The sequence below is a fragment of the Miniopterus natalensis genome, chromosome 5 (genome assembly GCF_054644295.1).
Source record: "Miniopterus natalensis isolate mMinNat1 chromosome 5, mMinNat1.hap1, whole genome shotgun sequence".
NCBI classification, from domain to species: Eukaryota; Metazoa; Chordata; class Mammalia; order Chiroptera; family Miniopteridae; genus Miniopterus; species Miniopterus natalensis.
The window spans coordinates 61823949-61844111 of NC_142085.1; the positions used below are offsets into that span (position 1 = coordinate 61823949).

The following is a 20163-nucleotide window of genomic DNA, read 5'->3' on the forward strand; positions in this document are numbered from 1 at the left end:
TGACCCTGTATATGAAGTCAAGCAGTTAAAGAAGTATGTAGTTACAAACTAGTGTTTAATTGATATCCATCTTCTTTGGAGTGAATGTCCTGAAAAACACAGCTTCTCTCCCTACCTCCTGCCCAGAGATAAGCTAGTCATCCCATCCGCTGGTGGTGGATATTGGGGGAGGGGCTTTGTTTCAATCAAGACTGTCCTTTATTATATCTCTCTAGTGTTTTCCACTTTTTAGAATGACATTTTATGTTATTTGAAACATTTGAAAAAGATAAAATGAGAGGCAACTCTGGAAGAATCTGGACTGAGGGTCTAGAGGACTGGCAGCCCTCACATGCCACCTCACCTCTACTGCAATGACCCTAGAGTGCCAAGGAGCACAGTTTGAACACCCTTGCTCTAAAACAGTGGATGCCCATTAAGACCACTCGGGGAACATTTAAAAAGTTCTTATGCTGGGTCTTATTCCCAGAGACCATGATGTAATTGGTTAAAAGTAGGATCTGGGCATCAGGATTTCATGGGGGAAACCTCCAGATTCTTGTAAAGAGCAGAAGGATTGATAACCATTACCCTGGAGAAGAACATCAGGCCAAGTCTGGACGAAATCTTACTTCTGACACAAACAATGACACCAAGCAGGGATGACCCAGGGTTTGGCTGGCCTTTCCAAGGTGTCTCTGAACCCTTAAGCCCAGATAGATCTTAATTTTTCCTTTGGGATTTTGTTTCCATGAGTATTTCCCCAATAGTTTTCATCTCCTAGTAAAGAATTTTATTGTAAAAAGTTACATTAGTGAAATGCTCCCAAGGCTATTGCTATTTTTAATCTGTGAATGAAAAAGGGGCTATATAATAAAACTGACAAGCTGGGGTGGGGGCAAATGACAGGCTTGACAAGCTCAGCAACCAAAAGTAACCACACAGGATGGTCTGATCACAAATTCCTAACTGGGAGGGTCAGAGCAAGAAGTCACATCCCAGGTCTACAGCTTCCTTAGCAAAGGTCAGTCTTGACCTTAAGTGAGTCCTGTCCATTATTCTTATGCATCTAGGGTAATATATCTTTGAAATTTCAGAGTAATTTTCATTTCCTTTCCCTCGAAAGCACAACTGCAGCTACCAGAGCACCAGACCACAGAACCTCTCATGATTCTCTTGTTCCCTGCATACCACCTCTATGTGCTGTGAGTGTCAATTATTAACTATCCTGTACCCATCAATATAAAAGAAGTATGTGTTTCTCCATTGCGCTTTTCATCCAATCTCAGAGATGTCCCTGCTTTGCTTTCCTCCTGCCTCCTTAGTCTACCACCAATGAATTTCATGTAACCCTCCTTACGTCTCCTTTGGTTCTAACATATAAAATAAGGGGCAAAACTGCCATTCTCCGGAGCATTTTCTCAGTCCATGGAGATTTTGTTCCCAGGCATATCCTCAGAATTTGGCTCAGATAAGCTCTTATAAGACTTTGCTATAAGCTAAACATTCTTTTATCAACAAATCCACACACTTAGATTTGTTTTGTAAGTCAGTCTCTCATGAGTTTCATCCAAATAAATTAAGCAATGGAAATGAAACCAAGAATCTGCAGTGGTAGAAGTTACTGAGACTGGAACCTTCAGAGGCACTTCTCTGTGACTAGAGGAAAACTAATGTTACAGAAATGTAGTCATAATAAAAGTCTAAGGGTGCCCAGCCGGATGTGGCTCAGTGGGTGAGCATTGACCTGGGATCGAGGAGATCGAGATTTGATTCCCGGTCAGGGCACATGTCCAGGTTGTGGGCTCGATCCCCAGTTGGGGGCATGCAGGAGGCAGCTGATCAATGACTCTCTCATCATTGACGTTTCTATCTCTTCATCTCCCTCCCTTCCTCTCTCTGAAATCAATAAAGATATATTAAAAATAATTTTTTTTTTAAATTCCTTGGAAAAAAAAAGTCTAAGGGTAATTTTCCTGCAGCTGCCTTGCCTTTGTAGTGGAACTCTGCCATAAGTAACTGATGTGATCTGTTGGGTTAGACCCAATCAGTCTGCAAGGTCCGCAGATCCTGTGGCTATGCGTACGTGCTTCTCTGCAAAAGAAAACTTCCTACACTTTTCTTCTTTCACCCCTCCGAGGGGTACAGTGGGGAAGAGTTCCAGTGTGGGGGTGTTTATATGAGGCATGTCTTGCCTACTCAGAGGGGAAAATGAAGCCTACCAAAGCCTACCAAATGGTTATGTTTGTTTAAACAAGTTTCTTATTTTTAATAATCTACCTGGCATATTTTTGGCCCAAATGGTAAGAATTCTCAAAATATTTTATAAATTACTTTTGCTATTAATATTCATCATTTTTTAAATATTGAGGATTTTATAACTATAAAAGATTTTTCTTTCCTTTTAATTTTCCACTCTTTTATTCCTTGCTAAAAAAATGCCACTCAGTAGCAAACTGGCCTGACATTCAGCTAGCTTGATGCCAGCTTCTCTGGAATGCTGTGTGGTGTTGTACTGTGACTTCCATGGAATTCAATCCCTGCTTATCAAGGGCTCCCACTTATTTTAATATCACATGTTGGAAAATGTGGAAAAAGTTCAATAGGCTCTGACCACTAAATTGTGAGTTAAACTTTGAAAAACAGTAATTAATAGCAAAGGGAAATGTTCTATTTTAGGCTTAATCTGATTAGCTTCCATTGTTCAGTTGAGGGATTAAAGAAAGCAGTCATCCTGGGAAGCTGTTGAGAATGAGGTACTGACCGCCCTTTAACCCTGCCCCCTCTGTGCTAAGAACTGCCCTTTGAGACTTGCTCACCAGTTGCTACTCTCTGTTGGTTGGGAACCTGCATTTACAGGTCTGCCAAGACCCTTCAGATGAATGGCTGAGCTTTTCACTTGGTTTCTTCCTACCCCTTCAACTCTCTGCAGGCAGCACATGGTTAGAAATGCCTGACTCCCAAATCCACCCTAGACTCTGAGGATTCGACCATTTTAGTACCTCAGATTCCCATTTCCATCTTTTGGGTGGGGGTGGGAGGAACATACAATAATTCTCAAACATCTATTTACAAATTATTCTCCTACAAAACAGTGGGAAGATGCTACACATTTTAGGATTGGGGGAACTTTGTAACTAACAGAGCCACAACTGCTGGCTGTCTGATGTAAGTGACCAAGTGGTAGTCACCCTGAACCCTCTCTCCACTTCCCACCCTGAACTGCAGGGATTTTCTGGCAGGTATCTTGGGTACAGCACTGAGTTGCCTGAGGTGGGGTAGATTAGAGCGGAGTGGAAGTTGCCCTCCATTAGTATCTATGTGAGGGGTGCAGAACTCCTCTCCATGTCCCAGAAGGTGAAGGCAGAGCCAGGGCACATGATCACCTGCAGATGCTGACAGCTCGGCATGGCAGTGATGTGCTCGCAGCCTCGATGAGGTGAAAGCAGTGTCAGAGAATCATCAGCAACAAACAGTTCCACGTTAGTGGAGATTTTAACACAGGGCAGAAATTGCCTGGTAATGAAAAGGTTCCAGGTCTCCCTCAATGTTGTCACATTCAGGCTGTATTTATTAATCTATTCCTTAAAGTAAATTGTGTTTACAAGGGAAGAGTGTGTGTGTGTGTGTGTGTGCCTGTGTGTGTGTGTGTGTGTGTGTGTGTGTGTGTGCATGGGGCTGGGTGCAGGTGAAAGGCAACTTTAAAATTGAGATTTAAATTTTCATCTGGTAAAAGAAAGATCATTCAAAGTGTTATCATCACAATTAGCTAGTTATTACTACTAATGGCAAGAAAGCAAAGGGGAGACCAGACATGATAAGCATGGTCCTCTGGGCAGCTTCACCAGGCAGCTGTAGCATCATGCTCCCCGGGGAACCACTGGTCAGTTCTCTGCAGATCCCGGGAGAAGGAATCAAGGAGAGGGGGAAATGGACACACGCACAGTGAAGTCAGGGTGATGCAGGGAAGGTCTAACCCGGGAGAAAGATCATTGGCTAGGAGGGCACTGCAAGCGTGTGAAACCTTGGAAGGTTAAAATCCCCAAAGAAAGTCTCTCTCTCGTGCTCCTACTCTGTTGCGCTCCTGTTTCTCGCTTGCTCTGTGACCCATGCTCGCCCATCTCCCCTCCGTAGCCATGTGGCCTTAGCGGTCGTATGGCCCATGGCCATGCGGATCCTACATGCAATGAATGGACTGTAGCTGGGAACACAAGCGAAGCTAGCCAGGCGCTGGACTGCACTGTGCTTTGAAATGGAGTGGAAACTGAGCAGAGGCTTTAATTCTAGTTCTGCTGAAGAAAAGATTGGACTTTTTCCAAGGTGAGATCGAGGGAGGAGGGCCTTGGAAGGGAACCGCTTTAATCTTACATCATCAACAAGGCTTGTCAAGATGCCTCATCCCCCCATGGGGGCCTCAGAAAATTATTTTCCCTGTGGCACCCCAAGAACTCCACTTCTATCATAACAAAAAGACAGAAAAATGCCTCCCATTTTGTGCAGAGAATTATGTTGTCAACAGAATCCAAGTGTTGTGCATTGTGCTGGGTGCACTGCATTTAGGCTTCTACTCAGAATTGTGAAATATAGTGATTTTTAGGGAAAGTATTTATTTTTAAAAGTGTACATTGTTTGGAAAATGAAAAGAGCCAAATATAATCAGAGAAAAAGAAAGGAGGGAAAATAAACTGCAGAATCATAAGGAACAAAACTGTTTGTTTTGTTTTCAAGAGAAAGAAAAAGACCTAAGATGTGCTGATGTCCCTGACTTGAATGGCTTTGTTCAAGTTCATGTCACCTGGGCAGGTTTCCTAGTCACATAAAAAAATCAGGTCATCTCTGGTAACAGTCTTTGAAAAAAACACAGAATGCCAAGAGAAAAGACTGAAAAAGATTTAGAAAAAGGGAAACAAAAGCAAAAGTCCCATTGGATTAGAGAAGCAGAGCAAACTTTTCTGATTGGTTCTATAAGAAATCCAAAAGAAAACCTAAAACATAATATTGCAGTACAACATCATTTTTTCTAGGAGAATTTGGTTATCTCCCTTCTACCAAAGCATCTCTCCGAGTTTACTCTTGCTGATGGTCTAAAATATTTGCTTTCTACTAACACTGAGTTTCCCTTGCAATGCTTCCTAGTAGAAACATGTTTTATGAAAGATTTGCTTACTTGATTATTACCTGAAATATGCATAGCAAAGACAGCTCTTTCTACTTCAATACCTTATAGTTAGCATGGAAAATGAAGCCTGCTACATGTTGTATGCAGAAATTCTACCTCTGGGGCAAAGGAAAACAAACACCAGCATCAGTAAAATAAATAATGTGAGCAGAGAGCTCACAAGTAAAGCAAGACTCACACATTTCTGTTACTAATTTTCCAGACAGAAAGAACAAGGTCTGTAACAATTACTTTGCCTTGTTTTAGAAAATCTCGGAATGTTTTTCAAACCCAAGCCTCCTTCCTGAGGGCTTTCCTATGATGGTCATTTCTGTGCCTCACTATCCGGCTGCTCCGGCCACAGTTAATAGACTAGAATGGGCATTTGAGAGCTGGCGCGATCAGTCCATAGTTTGGCTACTGGCCTGGCATGAAAACTCTGCCCAGCAGAGGGCTACTGATTGACTGGGCAGGTTAGCAGAGACTCTCTTTTTGGGACTTTGAATATGAAACACAGAGAGAGTCATAGTTTGGGTGACTGGGCAGAAGACAAAAGATACGTGGAGAAGAGAGAGGGAGCGGAAGCCACGAGGCAGCAGACACTGTAAGGTGGTGAAGCACTGAGGTGGAGAGAAGAATAGAAAGTGGAAGAGATTAAATATACAAATTGCCAGTGATAAAAACAGTACCACAGAGATGTCAGAACAGCGTAGAGAATATAACATTGAAATAACTATGTACGATATTATGGTGTCAGACGGGTATTAGACTGATCACTTTGTCTAATCACCATGTTCTATACCTGAAACTAATATATTGTATGTCAACTGTAATTGAAAAATTTTTTTAAATTATTTAAAAAAAATATTGGTAAGTAGTTGCAAGAGCAAAATAAGCAGAGAATAGCTGAGTCACCAAAATGGCAGAGGACTGACGTAGGTAGGAAATTGCAAATGCCTGCTCCTGAGACGACATGATAGACCGAAGGGTTCTCTAATTTCTGTTCCTCGTGAGGCTTAGCTATTGTGTCCCAGGATGTCCTTACGATAAACCTCTATTACCTGACATAACCCAAAGACCAGCAACCTAAAGGAGTCTAGCTAATACAATTTGGCTCCATGGTGGATTTTAGGCTACATTTCAAATATTTTCCATAATAAATGGAAATAATTAATTTTATCTCTAATTAGCTTCTCTTAATAAAACTTACTATAAATATGTTTGAAAAACATAATGTTAAATGGGACAGGTACAGAAACCCTGGTTCAGAAACCCAGGTAATGAGATTCACTAGAGCAGAAGCCCTGGATGCCCAGCAAGGGGCAAAACTAGGAAAACAAGGGCCTTGTCCCCAGGGTAACCTATTCGCCCTCAGCATATCACTGCTCATGCTCCCCCAGCATTCTCCCCCAGGCCTTTTCCTCCCTAAAGATAACATCTAGGCCTCAGTTGTATTTCAGCTCCAGGCCCAGAAAAGCAGCTAAATCAGACAAGTGGTGCTGTGGTTGCCTCAGGACCAGCTACATTGAGTAATGACCCCCTGCCCTGGCACCGACCAATCAGTGGAGATCAGGACCCTGAAAGAGCCACCTGGAAAGCTGATGCATATTCTACTGAGACCCTCCCCTGAGACCTCCCCTAAGAGTTCCACCTATAAGAAAGAGATAAATATGCTCAGGACAAAGGACCCAGTGAATGCTCCTCTGGTGCGCCATCTCCATCCCACTTCTTCCCTCTGAGGGGACTCCAGGAGACTTCCAACCCAAAAAGCAATGGCCAGTGGCAGCTTGCCCTGGGCTTACCCCTGAACCTGTCTCCAAGGCCCCTGAAGCAGCCCAGCCTAGGCTCTCCTGTTCCTTCTTCCATGCACCTTCCTGTTTCACCATCCTAAATATATTTTTACTGCCATCATGGATTCAATACCCTTTGACTCAGTGCTGTGTACCCCTTCCCTTTGGATATCCCCACTCTCTTTTCCATAAATAAATTCAGTATTTTCTTTATGCATCGTCTGAGATGCTATTTAGCCTGCCCACGTACCACCGACCTTAACCTTTCACATAAAATATATTGTTGTGCAACTAAGAAGATTTTTTTAGATCTTAGGAGAGAGAGAGGTATAATTGCATTTCTATTTAGCCTTATAATAAACTGGAAGAGATTTATGCCTATTAGGTTAAGGGAACTGTAATATCTAGTAATTTGATTACCTATTTAATTCTTGAATTTTGTAATCACAGTTGACTTCCGTGTAGCAAGAATGAATCTCCCGCCCCTCCTGAAACTTTCTACAATCATATAAATAGTGGGGGGAAAAAAGATTTCAATAAAATATCAAGATGAATTCATTGTCTATTATTTAATAAGAATCAGATACTTTCCTGTCCAGAATTCTATTGCTGTTCAAATGTTGTTATTGCGAATTTGTTACTGTGAGCAACCAGACATGTCCGGATTTTTAATGGAGTAAATATTGCTTGAAATAAGGAGGCTGCTCGTGGTAGGAGTTAAAGTGGGAGTGGAAGAAGTAGGAGTATAATTTGGAGATGAATATGGTCTACTGCCCTCTTCTGGAAAAAACAGGAGAAGCAACAGTGTGTAGATCTGTGATTTCTTTAAAATTTTCTAAATTCACTTGAGTAATCTGCAACATATGCCTATGGTGTTCTGGTTTGCCACTGTGGGCCAAACCCTAAGAATGCCTGGAATTATTCTTCCCTTTGAAAAGCTTAAAGATGTGATGGGGAAATGAAATTTCCCAGAAATGAAAGCTAACTTTAATGGATAAATGCAAAAAAGTATCAAATCAAAGTTTGTGTTCATTACCATGACTCAAGAAAACTCTGTACTATTCCATTCTTTGTAAAACACTTTTCCTCTACTTTGATTGGGAATAGAAATATATACAAAAAAAGCTGCTCACCAGCAAATTTTTGGAAGATTAACAGGCACAAAGCACAATAAAAGTGTATTTTACAGACTGATTAAAACATTAAACTAAAATGCAGACTTAATGTTGCTCTATGTTCATAATAAAGATGTTCTAAGGAAGGTCAATCGTGAATTCCCTTACCTTTCCAAGGTTGCTCAGACATGTTCTCTTATGCACCTTGACATTGCAATTCCTGTCTCCTACAGTGCAAACTAAGTTTCACATTAAGACCTACGAAGATTTCAGAGAGTGGACCTCATTGATTTAAAACCTATTAAGACCATTACACAGGCTGTAAGACTAAGCTCCAAGTCTCAACACTGGCTGGTACCTTAAGTGCCAACCTGCCATTTGCCTTGCATCTCACTTCTTTGGAATTCCAAGGAAGAGAGTACAAGGTATTAGCCAGCCAGCTGTATTATGGGGTCCTTCACCATAATGTTATTTAATAGCGCTTGTAACAGTAATAAAATAGAGTAGATTTTATAGCCATGGGAGACAGAGAACATAGATTTGGTAATAGAGACATAAGTAGAAAAAGAGGCAGTGGCTACATTTAATAAATTTCAGTGTTTAACAGAAAGCCTGTTTCAGAAGGAAAGTTTGCACATTGAAAATTGTCTTCTTCAGTCTATTTTTCATCTTAAGTTGCATGCAGTTGACACCACCCTGGTAAGAAAAAAATCTGGCTTCCTTTGCCACATCTTTCTACCAGCCTTCTAGAGTTGCAATTAGACGTGAGATTAGTTCCTGTGTGCGCAAGCAGTTTGGATGGGGTCAAACATGAGGCCACCAAAATAAAAGATGGCCATAGAAATGTAAATGAAAACCCCAATGGCTCAGGCCTCTGTATTGGTGGTGGATTATTGCCTCTCAACTCCAAACATTGCCTTGCTTCTAATGTTGGAGGTAGATCTTGCAAATATTTCTCCTTTGCCAGTAGACATTTCTGTAGAGATAGACAGAAGGAAGGCGATTCTTTCCCAAGCTCTAGCGTGTGTTTTCTTGGTTTACTGCTGCTGGAAATGACTGGCCTGCCATAGGATACCCCGCGGCTCTCACTGTGGAGCTTGCTCCTTCCAGCCCATGGTTCCTTCCCCACAGCCTCGGCCCACTCACACTCCAGTGAGGGTTTCCTGCTGATCAGTTTTGGTCCACAGTTCTCTGCCCACTAGTCTCAGTCTGGGAAGCCAGAGGCCTTTTCCACCTTCCGTGGGCTACAGTCTTACCTTCTCCAAAGACATTTGAATTCCAGCCTTGAGTGAGGAACTCCCTTCAAAATGTGTTCCTTCTTTGGGTATTATTTCTCAGGGCTAGGGTATTCTTTAGCATTTTTTTTTTTTTTCTTTCTTAGTAGCTAACCACCTATAGTTAATAACTGTTGATATTAAACCTTGTTTGTTGAAATGATTGTGTGGTTTCTGTCTCATGACTGGAACCTCACTGATTCTCCTTCCCAGGCAGGCAAACCCCTCTGAAAATGTCTAATCAAATCAGATTTGAATGTCCCTGTTGAGGTATTAAATCAGTGCTTCTGAGTACCAACCTGTACAAAGATTGCAATTCTATGGCCATAGAGCTGCCAGTACTATAGGGTGAATTGGGAGTTTTAGGTTTCTAAGTATTTGAGTAACTTGTATAAATTCAGCCATGGAGTTTTGTGCATTCATATAAGAATTAGGACAAAATAATTATGACCAGTATGATTTGCTGGAACCCTTCTGTGTAGACTCAACTCTAATCTTAAATGGAGAACTTTATAAATAAAAATGATTCCCCCAGTTTTAAAAAAATCCTTCTGCCATTGAAATTTCTCTCTGGATGATATTTCTAAATCTTGCTCTAGAGTTCATGCTTACAGCGTTCGCCATATAGATCTCCTTCTCCATTTTAGGCATTTTCTTTCCTTTGCTTCTTATGAACATTTCCTTTCAATTATTTCATTGATTTTATATCACTCACCCAAAAAAAAAAAAAAAGTCATATATATTGGGTTCCGATTTTTTAATCTAAAGATCAGAATTTCAAAATTTAAAAGTATTTTTATATTTTAAATATATTTTATGTTGTGTTTTTCTCTATTTTAAAATTTCATCCCTACTGTGACAATACCAATGAATGACGTGATGTTTATACCAAAAAATTAAAAAGTCCCTCTATGGCCCTCAGAATGACCATCAAAACGACATTGGCCTGACAGTAAGAAGCTTCCCAGCTTTGATGAACAGAGCCTGTACTGGGCTGAGTAGTTGCTACCACTGTCAGTAACTAGGAAGTATGAATACTTTGGAGGAGACTTTGGAAGCTACAGCCAGGACACTCAGCTGTTTATAATCATAGGTCAGTGTCCAGATTTTAGCTAGAGAAAGCAATACCTGAAATTCAGGGGAAATTCAGCTGAAAAAGGCCTCATCTGATTGGTAAGGAAACAGATTCAGCCGGCTGACTTTCCCAGGGTCACACAGAGGGAATGTGGCTGAGCAGGCTGAGAACTCTTTTCATCTCTACTACACTGGATTTGCTTAGACTATTGCTCTGAATCTGATGGGAATCAGAGCTCCTTGTGTTTAAATTGCTTTTAAAAGGCAAAATTATACTAGTTCATGTCAAGCCTAACCTTTATGATTGTTTTGATTTTAATGATCAAGTTTCTCTCTAATTAGCTTCTCCTAATATTCAAACTTTATCAGAAATATGTTTAGAAACCATGAAAAATATTTTTATGTTTCTAAGGAGGTGTTTTTTAAACCTTAGACCAGAGAGAGGTATAATTGTATTTTCTACTTGTCCTTAAAACAAACTAAAACAGCTTTGTTCCTGTTAAATTATAGTTAAACTCCCCAGTACCTCATTATTACAAGTAAAAGCAGCTAAGGTAACTTGACTGCAAACTGCACATTTTCATTTTTCTCGAAACAATGACCATAGTAGGAGAAAATCTTCAAAGGTATATTTTAAAGAAACAATGATTTTAAAAAAACAAAAAACACTGGAATCAGGTCAGAAGAAATAAATTATAGGCTGGCTTTTCTATGTACCCATAGTGATGTTATCTAAGTCTCAATTACATCATCAGTAAAATGGTGCTAATAATAGATGTTCCATTTCGAGAAGCTTGTGTAAGGTAACAGGTGGGCATTGTTTTGAGCTTATCTTCAGAAAAATCTCTGTATTACTGAAGTTTTAAAATATGTTACAATGCTAACAGTTTAAGTTATATGTCTTATTTAAAATTTGTTGTTGTACTTTGAGGCAATCACCACGAAAAGCAGGCTTGAAGATAATAAAATCACAATTTAAAAATGAATACCCTAAAAATAATAATAATAAAATAAAAATGAATACCTTTGTGCCAGGTGGGTAACTGAAATATCAGGGGCTCACTTTGTAAAGGATATGATTGTCTAACCACTATGCCATACACCTGAAACGGAAAGAAAATAATATTGAATGTAAATTGTAATAAAAAAGTAAAATAAATAAAAATGGATACCTTCTAATGTTTCATGAAGGTGACTTTAGAATTAGCCTGTCATCTCTTTTTTATATAAAATATAAGGCTGACTAAAGACTTTTTTGATCAAAGATTTGGCCTGTGTCATGGGATTTCCTTTTATAACACTAGATGGTGCAATTTGAGGCCTAAAGCCTGTCGGAAAAAACTGTCCGCAGCTTAGCGATGCAGGGTAACCTTCCCTTTGGAAAAGGCAGCGTGAGGAGAGCAGAGAGGGGTGTCCGTAGTGTCTGAAGCCCATGGGCGTCCCCTCCCAGGGGCAGAGGCGGGACCATGAGGCCAGGAGACCCTTCCTCCGTGTCGGGGGCCTCCCACTAACGAGCTCTTAGATGACTCCCACTCATCTGGACATGGGTTTCTTCCTTCTCTGCTTCCTCTCTTTCCTCTCTGGAGCCAGCACAGAGCCCGTGAGTTCTGCGGCAGCCACGGCATGTGGACGCGGAGTTCTCGCAAAGGCGATGGGGGTCGGGTCTCAGCGCGTGGTCGACGGGGCGGCCAAGCGAACAGTCACAGCCGTGGGCGCCGCCGGCCCCGCCGTGCGCCCCGCAGCGGGCCTCCTCCCACCGCCGGCCCCGCCGTGCGCCCCGCAGCGGGCCTCCCCCGACCGCCGGCCCCGCCGTGCGCCCCGCAGAGGGCCTCCCCCGACCGCCGGCCCCGCCGTGCGCCCCGCAGCGGGCCCCCTCCCACCGCCGGCCCCGCCGTGCGCCCCGCAGAGGGCCTCCCCCGACCGCCGGCCCCGCCGTGCGCCCCGCAGCGGGCCTCTGACCTCGCCCGCTTCTCTACAAACCCCTGACGTTTGACACCTGCCCCTCTGGGGAGCGTCTGCAAGGATGAGGGAGAATGCTGCCGGAGGCCAGAACCTTCCAATAAAGCTGCTAATTATGAGCAAAGCATCGGTGGGGGGAGGCATGACTAACACCCGGCCTGATCTGTGCTAACAGGCTCCTCACCCGGCCACACCATTCCCCCGTGCGAAGGAACATTTTGCTGGAGAAGGGAAAACTAGGCAGAGGGAGGAAGCCAGGCCTTTGACGGAAAGTGCAAAGACCAGGAGGCAGCCCCTCGGCGCAGAAGGGTGAGGGTGGGGAAATGTTCTCTTCATTGAGAAGAAGGGATCTCGCAGAAGAGTGGAGGCTTGGCTCCATTTTGAGTTGATTTTTGTGTGTACTATGAGATAAGGGTCCAAGCCCATTTTTTTGTATGTGGAGACCTGGTTTTCCCAGAACCATTTGTTAAAGGTGTTATGCTTTCCCCATTGCTATATGCACTGGTGAAAAATTAAAAGCTGCACTCGTACTCGGCAGAGTACTGGGGGGTCCTAACCAGATCAATTAGGCAAGGAAAAGAAAGAAAAGGCATCCACATTAGAAAGAAAGATGTAAAACTATCTTTTTGCAAATGATATGATACATAGAAAATCCTAAAGAGTCCACACACACACGAAAACAATTATTAAAACTAAGAAATAATTTCAGAAAAGCTGCAGGATACAAAAATCAACAAACAAAAATGAGTTGTGTCTCTACATACTAACAATAAATTATCCAAAAAAAGAAATTAAGAAAACAATCTCATTTATAAAAGCACCAAAACAGGATAAAATACCCAGAAATAAACTTAACTATGGAGGTGAAAGACCTACCTATTGAAAACTATAAAACACTGATGAGAGAAATTAGACACAAACAAATGGAACAACATTCTGTGTTCATGGACCAGATAACTTAACATGATTAAAATATTCGCATGACCCAAAGTGATTTATAGGTTTAGTACAATCCCTACCAAAATCCCAGTGGGACTTCTTACAGAAATAGGACACAGTCATCTACATTTATATATTGTGAATATTTACTTTCCATTAAAATAGCTAATATTCTTGTAATATTGTCCATAGAATTGGCTTAGTGAAAATTATTTCATTTTTCAAACTATTGCTTCAAGATCTTAGTTATAGTCTGCAAATACGGAAAGAGAAAAAAATTAACCTGTTTAGTGGTACGGTAAACCCACTACAATAGGACTAGAAAACCCAGATTTTAATTTCAACCACATGATTTACTAACCATGAAATAATGAAAGTAAGAATAACAATAAGTGGGGAAATCTTTCATTTGGATTGTTCTTTTTATTGCACATTTAAAAACATATACTAGTATTTAATCTTTATCATATTCTTTCTGAGACTCAGTTTTCTTATCTGGAAAATGGGGATAAGAACTCCTACCCTTCCTACTTCACAGGAATACTGTAGAGATGAAAGACAAAAAATATGTAAAACTGCATTTAGAATCACAAACTGCTATGTAGAATTATTATTGCCACCCACGTGAAGAGTCAGTATTGCAAGGTATGACAATATCAAGTGTCACAGGAGAAAAAAAGAATGAGACTGACTAAATGGGTCAGGTGTGAGAATCTGGAGGCAGCATTCCTGGACCTCATAAATATCTCATATCCATGCATACTTTCTAGGTCTCTCACAAATGAACAGCACTCAGCTAATAACCATGGGCCCGTAGATTAAAGGAACGCTGGGTAAGGATGCACTTCCCACTCTCATCTCGGAAATTTGAGCTGGTCCCAGATGATTCCAAGTTGTCTCATATATTAGGGCTGTGAAAGTTCTTAGAACACATACACTTATAGGAAGCTTTCTTTTTCTCTTGGGAAAGCATGGCTTCTGGAATGAAATGGCTACAGCAATATTCTCTGAGACAACCAAAGACTATCTCTTGCCACGTGCTGAAAACGATTCCATAAAGAAATTGGTCTGGGGCATGTATGTTATAAGGCTGCTTTATTACACTTCCCTTCTGTTCACCTTCTCAAAACATTTTCCCCAGTGTGGGACGCATACCATTTGGTCAGAAAAATCGATAGATGTTTAAATGCCTGGAAGCATTTATCTCTGTTCACCATAGCTTTATCCCTGCGCTGAAATAAAATGCTCTTTGATGGAATCCTGTCCTTTAGCACCTCATAATGGATACAGATGAAACCTGTTCCATCAGAGCAGAAAACCACCAAACTCAGGATGAATCAAGATTTTCAAAACATATTGACAGAGCTAAAAATGCCCTTACCTGGGCAATTATGTCTGTAATTTCTGAATAACTGTGGCACCGTCCCACACAAGATCGAGCCAAAAAGTCTTCTACCAGCCGTGTTCCAATGCCGTATCCCCTGTGGGGGAAGGAAACAGTGTGGTCTGGAAGTAATAGTTGAGTAGCCAGGGAAGTTTATCAGTGTTTAAGAATGGATTCATCTGGGTAGCACTCCACAACTGAATAACAACCAACCCAAGTGTGACAAATCAGACAGCAGTTTTGCAGTGGGCTCCTTACTTGTCTCACAGACCATAGAAAGAGCAACAAGGCCCCGGCTGGGGAGCTCAGTCGGTTAGAGCGTCGTCCTGATACACCCAGCTTGCGGGCTCAATCTCTGGTCAGGGCACATACAAGAATCCACCAGTGAGTGCAGAAATAAGTGCAACAGCAAATCCATGTTTCTCTCTCTCTCTCTCCCTCTCTCCCCTTCCGAAGGAAGGAAGGAAGGAAGGAAGGAAGGAAGGAAGGAAGGAAGGAAGGAAGGAAGGAGGGAGGGAGGGAGGGAGGGAGGGAGGGAGGGAGGGAGGGAGGGAGGGAGGGAGGGAGGGAGGGAGGGAGGGAGGGAGGGAGGGAGGGGGGAAGGGGGGAAAGAAGGGGAGAATAAAGAGAAAGAAAGAAGGAAGGAAAGAGGGCAAATGTCCAGGCAATATTGATTAGTCTGCAAGCGAAGGAATGTGAGGAGCGAGGCTGGCCCAACCTTGACGGTGCACACTAAAGGTAAAGAAGCGAGCTGATGGAAACAGAATGAGGGAGTAGCTAACTCGCTGTCTGCTCCAGGTGTGGTCCCTGGATGTCATTCTTGTCTTAGCAGAGTTATCACAGGAGGAGGACAGGCATGTCTGGGATGGGCTCTGGACAGAGGGGAATGAGAGGAGTGGAGAAATCAATTTTTGTTGCCAGTGTAGATGTCAACAGTTAGAACTCTGAATTTTGGTGAAAAGAAAAAAGCCAAGTTCAAAAAATTCATTTTTCATTTCAGGGTAACTGAATCTATGGGACTTGGGAGAGAGTATTTGTATTAGCTTTACCTCACCACAAACAGCTTGAGTAGTACTTGAGGTACGATTGTGAAAGCATTTTATTGAGATGTGATCTGAGTATGTGGTTAGGATGGCTAGCGGACGCCCTCAGCAAGATCGGCCTAAGGACTTTCAATCTAGCTGAGGAAACATGGCCTTAATGGTGGAAATAAAAAGAACAAGACTGCCTTTGCCAAACCACTGACACAAAACTGGTCTTTTAATTTCACAGCAACAGGTACATAGACAACTACCAGAAAGCTATGGTTAGTACCGCATAAATATATATACATACATATATATATATTGCTTTGGTCAAAGGGTATGCTTCTGCAAAGTAGATATTTTGTTTACTTATATATCAAATTAAAAATGTAAGATGCTCTCAGCAGAAGCTATTAAAGATATCCAAATGTGAATTATTGTTTTTCTTAAGGCAGGTCCTTTCAGCAGCCTCTCAAAATTTATTCTATAACTAACATTTCATTCATAGTTGTTAAAATGTGCACTCAAGTAGTAGCTAACCAGAGTTATATATTTTTTGTCAGATAAGTGAATTTGTGCATTTTCTACAGATGTTTCACACAACAATGCAAGTTTAACGTAAGCTAAATAAAATGGTGTAACTTCTGAAACTGCTACACATGCTTAAGTCTGACCTAAGTATAAAATAGCTTAAACAGCTCCCACTTTTACTGACAGTTTAGCTGAGGAAGCTCCTGACTAATTAAGAAGAAATGGGGAAAAAAGGATATGTGGATCAAAATATACACAGGACAATGAAAGAAAAACTTTCCAGTAGGAAAAAAACAACAAAAACCCATATAGAAAGGGAGAAAACCAAGGGTTCGAGAGAAAAAAATCTTTAATAATTCTTTTATGTTTTTTTCCTATATTCCAACTGAAAATACAGTGAGCTCTTTTTAAAAGCTCTAAAATGCTGAACTCAACTAGGTTAAATTTCCTATTCAACCTGTCTAATTAAATCTTCTAACTAGCACAGGTTTTTCAGTCATTGCCTTGTTAGAGCCCTTTTCAGGATTAATAATTAAGAGGCTAAAAAAAATGTTGACAGATATTTTATAATTGAGCAATAATCTAATGTAACTATTCTGAGAAATTTAAAGGCTGATTGTGCAGAAGGAATCCCCATTAATGAAGACAAGTAGAATGACCTTTATTTTAAAAGGAAGAAGTGAGTTTCTCTAGTATATTTTTAACTATAGCACAGTAATGGTAAAAGCATCCAAACAGTAAGTAAGAAAAAGTAAATCTGCCTTTAATCCATAATCCACCATCTCCCAGTTCTCTCAGACAGCTACCATTAGCAGCCTTTAAAAAAAAAAAAAATCCTCCCCCGAGGATATGAGAGAAAAGGTGGGGAAGAGAGAGAGAAACGTGTGCCCCAACCAGGGATCAAGCCCGCACCCTTCTGGTGTCCCAGAGGCCGCTCCAACCAATGAGCAACCCGGCCAGGGCCCATCAGCAGCCTTTTGCATATCCTTCCATAGATGGCCTACGCTTATGTAAGCATATATTGATAGTGGAAGGAGCTATGTTAGAACAAAAGGCTTCTGAAAACAATCAAATTTGATGACCCATCATGTTAAAAGAAAATTTTCGGCTTTGCCACACCCCTTGCTTAGAAACAACTAGCAAAGAAATGATTTCCAACTTAGAAGAGAATATCCCATGCTTGATATTCATGGGGGAAAAGTCCCTAACAATTACTTTATACTTTATGACAACCCAAATGGCAGCCGGCAGCAATTTTGTCTAGCCTTAAGATGTTACTGAAATAGGAGAAGAGCCGGCGATGGAGCAGGAGAAGTCATTAGAGGGGGCAAAATGCAGAGGATGGTGAGGAGCAAAGCACATTCCACAAGCGCGAAAGACTATACTTACATTTTATCTAAATACTTGTTCACATCTTCATCTTTTTCATAATCCTTGCACAGTTGGGCAACCAGAGCTCCATAGGTGAGGACAAAGAGATCTTTGTTCTGGAGAAAAACGGATGGGCCCACATTGCAGGCAGTTACAAACAATACACTACTCTGTCTTTTAGTTGGATGCAGCCTTCCGGATCATTGTTCGCTTTTCCACCCTCCCTTGTACCCATATTTGGCTACATTGTTGGGGTGCGGGAAGAGCTGTGAAATAAAATTAATTTCTTAACATGAGAACACGTTTCTATGCATTTGCTTGTATCATATGACTTTTCACATATTCTCATGGAAAAAGTTTCTGAAGAACTACTAATTGCTAGTATAAATTCCTGTTGTCCTAGAGTGGCCTTTGGCGTATGCTGCCCATGGTTTCAGTTGGAAGGGATACCTGGGTGGGACTTCTCATGAGTCTGCAGAACCCCAAAGGGCTCCAGATCTGCCAGGAAGCCCATCGGGAAGCATCTTACCGTAGCAGCAAATTTATGGGTTTTTTTCTTTATACTTAGGAGGAAAAGATAAAAACAAACAAACAAAAAACAGGAGAGCTTGCACTTTCCTTAAAGATCTCCAAAATATGTCTTATTTTTAGAGTGAATTAAAAATTAAAACTAAAACTGAGGATAATTTAGGTTTGATTTAACAGATAGGTTGAAAAATATGGGAAACAACACAAAGAGCAGTAATTCCACTTTAAAACATTTCTGTTTTGCATCTACCATGAATACTATCTAAGGAAGAAAAAGGGATATTAGAGATACTTTATTCCAATGCTCCCAGTCCTGCAGAGGAGAGAATGGGGCCTCAGGAGGAATGAGTGACTTGTCCAACTAGCCAGCAGCTGGCAGAGCCAGGATGGAGCCTGAGACTGCAGGTCCCCCCTCCACACACAGCAATTATCACTGAGGTGCACAACAGAAGGTGTGCCTGGAGTAGAGGTGGGTGGGAGAGGGAGGTAGGAAGGATCAATTTCTGTTGAAAATAACCTTATTTTGTACATAATTTGTCTTTTCATGGAAGGTCAAATGTGGGTTCCAGGTTAGAAGAGATGTCCTTACCTCTAGGCCCCGGTGTCTTGGATAGATAGCCTAACATGCAGGGAAAACTAAGGTCTGATAATATGGGTTTAATTTCCTTTTTTAATCATGGGCAGAAATAGCTCAACAAACCAATAAAATTATTTATTCAACAAAGGGGTTTCTATAAAATGTTATATAATTTTGATTCAAATATTTCCAAAATTGGCCCAATACCACCAATGCCTACTCCCTCACATATAAGTTTATATCATGACAATTTTTTTAATCCAGTAGAATATTTATTATCACTAAATAAGTTTTAAATGGATAGAATCTAAATATTATATAGCACATATAGACATAATTTATATTAAAAAATATAAATAAAAATGTCATAAATGTATGTAGAATATACATTATATACATTAATTGACATTACATTAAGGACACTAATATATACAATTCGGGTATAAAAAAGTAATAAATACATTAATATTTCTACCAGGCAAGAAAGAATGTAAAGCAAGAGATCTGAACAAAAATATTGTTAAACATAGCATGGAACGGTCATCATGTACTCAATTTTAATTTTGTTATTATTTAAATTTTTTAAGAACCTAATCATAAGTCACAAGAAATGCCGATACATGAAACAGCTGCTTAATATATAAGGAACCACAGCAGAAAATAAATTACTGCTATGTGCCAATATTACATCATAGAAATAAGCAAAGGCGAAGAGAAGGGGGGGGTGAAAACATGGTGGTTGTCACTAGCAAAAAAACAATAGAATTTGAAAAGGAGATAAAATTATACCCTACCTGCATCCCATAGCCTCAGGATTATGCCCATTTATAATTAAGGCCAAGCTGAAATAATAGCATTTTCTTTTTCTTCCCTCTCTCTCTCTGTCTCTCTCTCTCTCTTATTATGATGGGTGGGCAACTAACTGTATTTTACTTCCAGCTGAGTTTAAGTGCACTACCCATAAAGGCCAGTTTCCTCCATTATGCTTCATGGCCAAAGGATGAACCTTAAACTACTTGTCCAGTAGTTCAAGGATTTGTACTCAACTCCATACAACTTGTCAATAAGAAAGGTCAATGTAAATTTATCAGTTTTTAAAATCATCATTTTTCATATATGAAAAATAGAACACCATTAACTATTTCAGGAGGGTTTGGATATACCAGGATAAATATGCATTTTTTATCAAATGATTTAGGTATAATATGAACTATGTATAATATTTTTTGGCATTTGAGAGCCCCACATAAAAATAAATCAAGATCCTGGAATGTCAGAGGGGACATCTGTAGAAATTTCGAACTGGGGTGTGCCTGGGTTAGTCAAACAATTTTAAGTACCCATGGCTGAAATTACTTAATTTTATGCAAAGCCCATTAGTCTCCTGAAATAATTAACAGAGCTTTAAACTTAATGATGAGCTTACACATATATAACTTCTGAATGCCTAAAACTATGA

At 40.7% G+C, this 20163-nt stretch overlaps 1 protein-coding gene across 1 annotated transcript in view; it reads right to left on the bottom strand.

Moving 5' to 3' along the window:
* The window catches only part of TRAPPC3L (trafficking protein particle complex subunit 3L), a 41062-nt gene that overhangs the window by 19739 nt on the left and 1160 nt on the right, over positions 1–20163 (bottom strand). Inside the window, exons 2-3 of the mRNA XM_016198699.2 lie at positions 17618–17715; positions 14670–14769 (exon numbers count right to left, since the gene is read on the bottom strand). Of these exons, the coding sequence (XP_016054185.2) occupies positions 14670–14769; positions 17618–17715 (198 nt within the window). The remainder of the gene's footprint in view (positions 1–14669; positions 14770–17617; positions 17716–20163) is intronic.